This window comes from Nerophis ophidion, linkage group LG08 (assembly GCF_033978795.1).
Source record: "Nerophis ophidion isolate RoL-2023_Sa linkage group LG08, RoL_Noph_v1.0, whole genome shotgun sequence".
Lineage (NCBI taxonomy): Eukaryota > Metazoa > Chordata > Actinopteri > Syngnathiformes > Syngnathidae > Nerophis > Nerophis ophidion.
In genome coordinates, this window is record NC_084618.1 from 30914354 (window position 1) to 30925301 (window position 10948).

General features: G+C 39.3%; 1 protein-coding gene across 1 annotated transcript in view; it reads right to left on the minus strand.

Annotated features, from left to right (window-relative positions):
• slc2a11l (solute carrier family 2 member 11, like) overlaps nt 1-722 on the minus strand; it is a 37351-nt gene extending 36629 nt beyond the window's left edge. The window contains exons 1-2 of the mRNA XM_061907402.1: nt 699-722; nt 535-633 (exon numbers count right to left, since the gene is read on the minus strand). Of these exons, the coding sequence (XP_061763386.1) occupies nt 535-633; nt 699-722 (123 nt within the window). The remainder of the gene's footprint in view (nt 1-534; nt 634-698) is intronic.
• Nucleotides 723-10948: the final 10226 nt, after the last annotated feature.

The window sequence follows — 10948 nt, forward strand, 5'->3', positions numbered from 1 at the left end:
CGAGCATATCACATTTATATCACATTCATATCAAAATCACATTACAATCATATCACATTCATATCACATTCACCTTATAATCATATTACAATCATATTACAATCAGATCACAATCATATCACAATCACATCACTATTACATTGCAATCATATCACATTCATATCACAATCACATTAAAACCATATCAAAATCATATCACAATCACATTACAATCATATCACAATCACATTATAATATCATATTCATATCACATTCATATTACAATCACATGACAATCACATTACAATCGTATGACAATTATATCCCATACACATTACAATCATATTACAATCACATTACAATCATATTACAATCACATTACAATCATATCACAATCATATCACTTTTATATCACAATCATATTGCAATCACATTACAATCAAATCAATTTCATATCACAATCACATTACACTCATATCACATTCATATCACAATCACATTACAATTAAATCACATTCATATCAATCCCAATAAGACTGCCACTGTTTGACTTACAGCCGAAGGGGACGTGACCACGGATATGCAAAATCCGTACTGAAATGTCCCGCCAATGCCCAGTGTAAAGATGGCGGCGATGACAAGAGGACAGTCCAGCTGCATGAAAAGCATGAAAATATAATGAAATGTAGCAATAATTGTGGTGGGAATAAAGGACTTACCAGAAGTGTTAAATGTTGTGGCATTGCTGAAGTCATGAAGGCAACCTTTGCCAACTCTAGCATGCTAAAGTGCAATCATTAACCTGGTGGTGGCGTTTATGGCGCCTCTCTCCAATGACAACTTGCTTGCTGGGTGAAGTGAATTGTATTTATATAGCATGAATCCCATTAGCTACATATTTAGGATACATTTAAACCAGTATGGGTGGCACTGGGAGCGGGTGGGTAAATTGTCTTGCACAAGGACACAACGGGAGAGACTAAGATGGCAAACACGGGGATCGGACCGGGAACCCTCAAGTGGCTGGCACGGCCGCTCTACCAACAGCTATGCCGTGATGAACTATGATGAAGACGATGCTGACATATTTTGCTGGCTCCAAGTTATTGGGCTATTTCATGACACCGAATGAAGAGTTATTAACACCACAAACAATCCTGCAGAGTCACGCCCACTTGCAGAGTCACACCCAGGGGCGTCGCCAGACAGATTTCACTGGGGCACGTGCCCCACTGTTGATCTGCAGTGCCCCAGTAAAAATTTCACCAATAAAAAAAAACGCTTCAGAGTTTTAAGTCTACATAACATAAACAACACCGCACATACTACTTAGTATGGTAATTGATTGCTACTGTATTCACTCCATGTAACAATGAGCACATGGCTAATTAATATGGTAATTTATTCACGTGTGGATCGATACTGCAGTTGAGAGAGAGAGAGAGAGAGAGAGAGAGAGAGAGAGAGAGAGAGAGAGAGAGAGAGAGAGAGAGAGAGAGAGGATGAGAATCACTGCGTGAGGTAGAAAACGTTAGCCAACAACAATTTGTTAATTACATTATTTTGATTTTGATTTGACTCAAACTGTAACTCCTAGATGGATTTAAGAAAGTTATTCGCCCGCAGCAGGGAAGAAGCAGCGAGGAATGAGAGATGTAAGTGAAGTCCTAGCTAGCTAGGCAACATCATTGTCTTAAGTTGATGCTAAGTTAGCTAACGTTATTCCTTGTATCAAGACAAACATATTATTTTGCTGTACGAGCTGTTGGGGAATTTCCAATCAACATGAAACATAATGTTGGTTATTCTCTGCTGGTTCTGCTCAGGACCTCTGCATCAATGATGATTTGGAGTAAGCATGTGTGAGTTGAGTGCTTCTAAAATGGTTTATCTTCAGGAAGAAAAACATTTTTCCATATCAAGTCGTGAGCCCAATTTTTAAATCGTTCAAGTTTATTTCACAGAAAAATAGCACAGTAGACTTGTCTTGTTAATCGGTGTGACTTTGACTAAAATAATCTTGTTTTGTCACCAGAAAAATGGCTACAGCTAAAGCATCTGGTTTTGTTTCCAGAAAAAATAGTAACATTTCTGTATTTGTTTTCAGAAAGATGGCTGAAAATTTCGGGTTTTGTTGCCACAATTAGATTTTTTTTAAATATATTTCCATGTCTGTCCTGAGTCCTCCTCCAATTTGTTAGTTGGTTTGCCTTTTGCTAAAATACTCACTAATAGTCACTAGAAAAATGGCTAAAAATATCGTTTTTTTTGCCACAATTTGATTTTTTTCTCCCTAAACTTTTTTTTTTTCCTTCCACACATCTGACTGTGACTCACTGAAAATGACACACAATTCACTTTTATGTCACGACCCACCAGTTGGGAACCACTGGTCAACTGTATAACAGTTACTGTAATATTTCCATGACTGTCCAGAGTGATTGACCACTTTGCAAAAATGAAAAGGAGACGTTACAGTTTACTTCTCAGAAAATTATTCCCTGAACAGACACACAACAGTTGTTCATTTATTCTACTACTGTGGCTTTAATGTTTTGTGTATATTTTATAGTTTTGTGTATCTGAAATAGGATTAGCCACATTGCCATAAATGGAAATTAAATAATATGAAAGAACCCAGAGATGTAGGGGTGCTTTATTTTTTGTTTTACTTTTGTAGATGTTAAATTTGCAGATGATTACTGCAATGAATATTTCAAAAAGATTCATTGCTCTTCCTTTTTGCTTTTACCAGTAGCAGTTTAGAAGTCTGGAGTAAAAAAGTGCACAAGTAGGTCAAATGCATTAGTTAATTTCAGGTGGTTAATCAAAGATCCATACAACATAATCTTATATGATTTCATAGTTTAAAGCACTATTTATGTATTTTTAATGATAAATAAGTGCTAAAAATGTTTTTTGATTGCGCGCTTTGCATGCTCATTTGAATTATTTGTGCCCCAGGTGTGCCCAAGTACAGTATTAGGTCTAGTGTCACCCCTGGTCACACCCACTTGCAGAATCTTCAGGAGTCTACACACTTTTCCTTGGGGTGAAAATCTGGCACTTACGAATCAAACATTAGCAAACAGGTCAGCGTAAGTCACAGTGTTTGTTCACCTATTGCCTGTGATGTCCTACAGGGCTACGTTTTGGCTCCCATTTGAAAACAATATGAACGTGGTTTTCTTTCAATCGTGGAGAGGACCTGCAGCAGCTATTTGAGGTGTAAACAGAATAAATGATTACATTCAAACATTGGTTTGATTAAAATAAACAGACCATTTTATTGATATTTAATACTTTATTAGCAATGGGGCTATTATCGCAACGTTGTGACAATTATGGATCACTGTCCATCCATCTATTACATACCATATTCACAGTACTGTAATAACTCAAATTTAATGATTTGCCATACTTATATTCTGTACTTTTTCAACGTCCCCCCAATCTTTTGACAAACTCTTGTTTTCATGCTGTGAATATCAATCAATCAATCAATCAATGTTTACTTTGTTTACTGAATAAATTCATCTCATTCATTATTTTGAAAGTCAAACCTCCTTGAATAAGGAGTGAATGTTGACACAGCTGTGTAGGTGGTTTGACACGCCCTAACTTAAGATTTTACTATTGAGGGGCATCCATCCTTCCATTTTCTACCACTTGTCCTTCTCAGGGTGGCGGGTTTGTTGAGTAGCCAACATGCACAAAATGATTTATGAAGTGAACTTTTGCAGAATGGAATATATATATATATATATATATATATATATATATATATATATATATATATATATATATGTGTGTATATATATATTTTACATCTATATATATATATATGATATATGATTTATGAAGTGACCTTTTGCAGAATGGAATATATATATATATATATATATATATACATATATATATGTGTGTGTATATATATATATTTTATATATATACATATATATGTATATATATAATATATATATATATATATATATATATATATATGTGTGTATATATATATATTTTATATATATACATATATATGTATATATATAATATATATATACATATATATATATATATATATATATATATATATATATATATATATATATATATATATATATATATATATATATATTTCTTGATTGGGTTATCCAGAGAATAGTGCTCGATACCGTGGTAGAGCGCAATATGTAGGTATGGGAAAAATCACAAGACTACTTCATCCCTACAGAACTGTTTCATGAGGGGTTCCCTCAATCATCAGGAGATTTTTTTTTTTAATCTCCTGATGATTGAGGGAACCCCTCATGAAACAGTTCTGTAGAGATGAAGTAGTCTTGTGATCTTTCCCACACCTATATATATACATATACATATACATATACATATATATACATATACATATATATATATATATATATATATATATATATATATATATATATATATATATATATATATATTTGCACAATTTGCACTTTTGGACACACATATATATATATATATATATATATATATATATATATATATATATATATATATATATATATATATATATGTCCAAAAGCCACCCGAACGCCTCCCTAGAGATGTGTTTAGGGCACGTCCAGCTGGTAGGAGGCCACGGGGAAGACCCAGGACACGTTGGGAAGACTATGTCTCCCGGCTGGCCTGGGAATGCCTCGGGATCCCCCGGGAAGAGCTAGACGAAGTGGCTGGAGATAGGGAAGTCTGGGTTTCCCTGCTTAGGCTGCTGCCCCCGCGACCCAACCTCGGATAAGCGGAACATGATGGATGGATGGATATATGTCCAAAAGTGCAAATTGTGCAAATATATATATATATATATATATATATATATATATATATATATATATATATATATATATATATATATATAGATTACTTTGCCAAAACCAGGTGTTTTCTGCAGGTTACAATAGACTTGTATTTATCACACAATAGGAAATGACTATGTTGCAGCGCAGCTTTATACATAGAGTTACAGAAGTAAAAGGCAATGGCAAAACAAACAAAAAAAGGTTTTGTAGCATTCGCAGAATTTTGGCTGCTCCTGATGTGTATAAATCGCTGAATACTCCGGACAAAGATATGTCAGAAAGATCTCCATTGAAACAAAAATGAAAAAAAACAAACAGATAATCTTTAGTTTTTTTTCTTGAAGTATTTGGAACATTCTTGTCAACTGTTGTTAGACTGTTCTACAGTAATGAGAAACACGTCGTTGAAATAATACCACGCACACACTCACAGAGGAGGCATCTATGGATGCAGAGAAGGTGGGGGCGGTCACGTGGCGCCAATCCAGCCAATCAGCTAGAAGTGCGCATTGCGATGCTGTGCAAAGGGACACTTAATGAAAGGCAGGTTCAGTGATCAATAAGGTTTCTGTGTGTGTGCGTGCACGTGCGTGTGTAGGTTCGTGTGTGTGTGCGTGCGTGTGTGAAAAAAACACGCTGCATTTTAAAAGTGGGAAGTATTTCAAGTGATCATGTGAACCCCCGCCAATCAAATAAATGAAGTCTGTGTGACCTTATGAAACACTGTGACGTCAAAGTGTGAGTGGAAAAGGTGAAAAATAAATGTAAAAAAATATATAAATAAATGTTATGTGCTCCTTATGTATTTGCATGCATTTACATTTTTGGAAGCACAATGAATGTTTGTAGATCACTAAGTCAACTTAAGTCAATTAAAGTGAAAGTAAGATAAAACATGAATTGTTTGTTGATTACTAAGTCACTTTAAGTCAATTAAAGTGAAAGTAAGACAAAAAAAGAATTGTTTGGAGATCACTAAGTAAACTTAAGTCAATGAAAGTGAAAGTAAGACAACAAACAAATTGTTTGTAGATCACTAAGTCAATTTAATCAGTGAAAGTGAAAGTGAGACAAAAAATAATTGTTTGTAGATCACTATGTAAATGAAAGTGAAAGTGAGTAAGACAAAATAATGTGCCAAATAATGTAGATTGTCGATTACAGGGACATAAAATGACATTCAAGATATTCTATAGATTATATTGTATAAATGATATTGTATATTTGATAATCTGTATATGATAATCCATATATATTGTATAATGATAGTGTATATATTCTATTCTATGTATGATAATCTGTGTATAATGTGTATATGATAATGTTTATATGATAATCTATATATAATTCATACCTGATATTTTATAATTATATTTTATACATGATATTCTATATATGAAAATCTATATATGATGTTTATATGATATTGTATATATGATAATCTATATATGACAATCTATATATGATGTATACATGATAATCTATATGTTATTTATATATAATAATCTATATATGATGTGTATATGATAATCTAAATATGAAAATAAATCTATATGATGTGTATATGATAATCTATACATGATAATCTATATATGATGTGTCTATCCATCCATCTATCCATGTTTTTCTGCTTATCCGAGGTCCGGTCACGGGGGCGGCAGCCTAAGCAGGGAAGCCCAGACTTCCCTCTCCCCAGTCATTTCGTCCAGCTCCTCCCGGGGAATCCCGAGGCGTTCCTAGGCCAGCCGGGAGACATACTCTTTCCAACGTGTCCTGGTTCTTCCCCGTGGCCTCCTACCAGTCGGACGTGCTCGAAATACCTCCTTAGGGAGGCGTTCGGGTGGTATCTTGACCAGATGCCCGAACCCAACTCATCTGGCTCTTCTCAATGTGGAGGAGAAGTGGCTTTAGTTTGAGCTCCTCCCAAATGACAGAGATTCTCACCCTATCTCTAAGGGAGAGCCCCGCCATCCGCCGGAGGAAGTTTATTTCGGCCGCTTGTACCTGTGATCTTGTCCTTTTGGTCATAACCCAAAGCTCATGACCACAGGTGATGATGGGAACGTAGATCGAACGGTAAATCGAGAGCTTTGCCCTCCGGCTCGGCTCCTTCTTCACCACAACGGATCGATACAGCGTCCGCATTGCGGAAGACGCCACACCGATCCACCTGTCGATCTCACAATCCACTCTTCCCTCACTTGTGAACAAGACTCCTAGGTACTTGAACTTCTCCACTTGGGGCAAGATCTCCTCCCCAACCCGGAGATGGCACTCCAACCTATTCCGGGTGAGAACCATGGACTCGGACTTGGAGGTGCTGATTCTCATCCCAGTCGCTTCACACTGAAAAACCGATCCAGTGAGAGCTGAAGATCTTGGCCAGATGAAGCCATCAGGACCATAACATCTGCAAAAACGGGAGAACTAATCCTGCAACCACCAAACCAAATACCCTCAACGCCCTGACTGCACCTACAAATTCTGTCCATAAAAGTTATGAACAGAATCGGTGACAACGTGCAGCCTTGGCGGAGTCCATCCCTCACTGGAAACGGGTACGACTTATTGCCGGCAATGCAGACAAAGCTCTGACACTGATCATATGGGGTGGCCGGCCACAATCAAACAGACCGGGGTACACATTCAAATTTCTTCTCTAGGTCCACAAAGCACATGTAGATTGGTTGGGCAAACTCCCATGCATCCTCAAGGACCCTGCCGAGAGTATAGAGCTGGTCCACAGTTCCAAGACCAGGACGAAAACCACACTGTTCCTCCTGAATCTGAGGTTCAACTATCCGGCATGGCCTCCTCTCCAATACACCTAAATAGACCTTACCGGGAAGGCTGAGGAGTGTGATCCCACGATAGTTGGAACACACACTCCGGTTGCCCTTCTTAAGAGAGGAACCACCACCCCGGTCTGCCAATACAGATGTATTGCTCCCGATGTCCATGCGATGTTGCAGTGTCTTGTCAACCAAGACAGCCCCACAGCATCCAGAGCCTTAAGGAAATCCGGGCGGATCTTGCCAACGAGGAGCTTTTTAACTACCTCGGCAACCTCAACCCCAGAAATAGGAGAGCCCACCACACATTCCCCAGGCGCTGCTTCCTCATAGGAATATGTGTTGGTAGGATTGAGGAGGTCTTTGAAGTGTTCCCTCCACTGATCCACAATATCCGCAGTCGAAGTCAGCAGAACACCATCCCCAACATGCACAGTGTTGACATTGAACTGCTTCACTTTCCTGAGGCGGCGGATGGTGGTCGAGAATCGCTTCGAAGCTGTCCGGAAGTCGTTTTCCGTGGCTTCTCCGAACTCCTCCCATGTCCGAGTTTTGGCCTCCGCGACCGCTGAAGCCGCACACCGCTTGGCCTGTCGGTACCTGTCTGCTGCCTCCGGAGTCCTATGAGCCAAAAGAACCCGATAAGACTCTTTCTTCAGCTTGACGGCATCCCTGATCTCTGATGTCCACCGGCGAGTTCTAGGATTACCGCCACAACAGGCACCAACCACCATGCGGCCACAGCTCCAATCGGAGGCCTCGACATTAGAGGTACAGAACATGGTCCACTCGGACTCAATGTCCAGCACCTCTCTCGTGACATGTACAAATTTCTTCCGGAGGCGGGAATTGAAACTCTCTCTGATGTGTATATGATAATCTAAAATAATCTATATATGATATTGTATATATCAGTGATTTTCAACCTTTTTTGAGCCCCAGCACAGTTTTTACATTTACAAAATCCTGCTGCACACCACCAACCAAAATTACACAAAATGACACTCTAACACAGTATATAATACATACAGTTAATAATCCATCCATCCATTTTCTACCGCTTATTCCCTTTCGGGGTCGCGGGGGGCGCTGGCGCCTATCTCAGCTACAATCGGGCGGAAGGCGGGGTACACCCTGGACAAGTCGCCACCTCATCGCAGGGCCAACACATATAGACAGACAACACTCACACTCACATTCACACACTAGGGCCAATTTAGTGTTGCCAATCAACCTATCCCCAGGTGCATGTCTTTGAAGGTGGGAGGAAGCCGGAGTACCCGGAGGGAACCCACGCATTCACGGGGAGAACATGCAAACTCCACACAGAAAGATTCCGAGCCTGGATTTGAACCCAGGACTGCAGGACCTTCGTATTGTGAGGCAGACGCACTAACCCCTCTGCCACCGCGAAGCCTACAGTTAATAATATAATTAGATGGGTAAAAATACATTTAGAAATTACAGTTAATAATATAATTTCTAAATGTATTTTTACCCATCTAGTGTGAAACCTGGGCCTGTTTTGATGAACACAAAATGGATATCCTGGCAGGAATGGTAGAAAGACTCACACAAAGCTCTTCCTTAACAGCTCTCAGTCTCTTAAAATGGCTTTGTTGCCCATTTAAATATATATACTGGCAGATCCTTATGGCATTAGATAACCAAAAACTGTCCAAAGGAAGATCAGCAAAGTTTAGCTTTAAACCACGATCTTGTTGCAGTTTAATGAGTTCCTCTTGCTCCTTTAAAGTCATGTCGTTTCCAGCAATGGATGCTGAGCTGTATGGGTCCTTAACCCAGTCAAGACCTTCTGCGAAGGCTGAAGAGGAATAAAATAACAACTTTTCCTCAAGAGTTTTCAAAGGTGTGCCAATCACTTCGCACATTGCAGCAGTGTTGCCATCATGTAGTTTCTCAGTGAGTGGGAACATCTCAAGGTTGCCACGCTCCACCTTAAAACGGAATCCATTCATTTTATCAGTGCTTGTAAGCAGGTTTTCATTTCGGCCTTGCATTCGTGTGTTCAGCTCATTCAAATGATGAAATATATCTGCCATGTATGCCAGCTTTGCACACCACTCATTACTTGTAAGGAGGTTTGAGTAGTCAGACCTCTTGTTTGTCAGAAATACTTTAAGTTCCTCTCGCAGCTCATACACATGAGCAAGCAGTTTGCCGCCCGACAGCCACAGGACATCCGTGTGGAGCAATAAGACTTTATGTTCCGCTCCCATTTCCTCACACAAATAAGCGACATTTCAAAGGTCGCGTCTTCACAAAGTTCACTATGCGCACAACAACATCCAACACAGGAGCTAGATCTGCTGGTAAGGTCGTTGCAATTAGTGCCTCACAGTGCGTAACAATAACATCCGGGTTTCTTTCTTTGACCCTACTTACGAAGCCTTTGACGCGCCCGACAATGGCTGCGGCTCCATCAGTAGAGACACCTGTGCAGTTTTACCACGTGAGCCCGCTTTTTTCACAAAATTTAGACGTAACCCGAAATATTTCCTCTCCTATTAATTTTTCTGGCAGTGCCTTGCAAACTAGGACTTTTTCATTAATGGCTTCTCCATCCACAAAAAACACACGTTGGCCAAGAGCTGACAATGCCCACTAATATCCATCGACTCATCAAGTCGCAAGGCAAATTTCTTACAGTTGCGCATCTTTTCCAAAACAAAACTTTCGATGTCCGCAGTCATGTCATCAATACGTCTGGCAGTTGTGTTATCTGAGAGAGGCACTTTAGCGATATTTTTGGCCGCGTCAGGGCCAAGCAACTCATTTACTATGGTTTTACAATCTGGCAGTATTAATGTTTCTGCCACAGTGTGGGACTTTTTTGGTTAAGCTACAAGTTCAGCAACAAGGAAGTTAGCTTTGAGGGCTGTCTCGTTTACCTTTGTTTTTTTTTTTCAGAAAAGTTGCCTGTTTCTCATTGTTTGTACATAAGCGTACAAAATAATCCATCAGCTTGTTTTGAACGGAAGGGTGATTCTTTTGGAGATGGCATTTAAGCTTGCTTGACACCATGGCGCTATTGGATAGCTTCTCACCACACACCAAGCACTGCGGAGTCGGTGCTGTCGCAACCCTGGTGAAAGTAAATCCAAATGAAAGATAGCTTTCGCTGTATTGCCTCAAACTCACCGTCTTATCTTTTTTATTTTGTCGACCACTCATACTAGAGCCTTCATCTGGGTCAGAATTTTGTCCAGAACTCTATTCGGTATTTGCATTTTCCGTTCTGAAAAACTTCTTTGTCACTAGCTGCCTCCTCTTGCTGCGATCCCACACTGTCATTGTCACGTGTCCCGC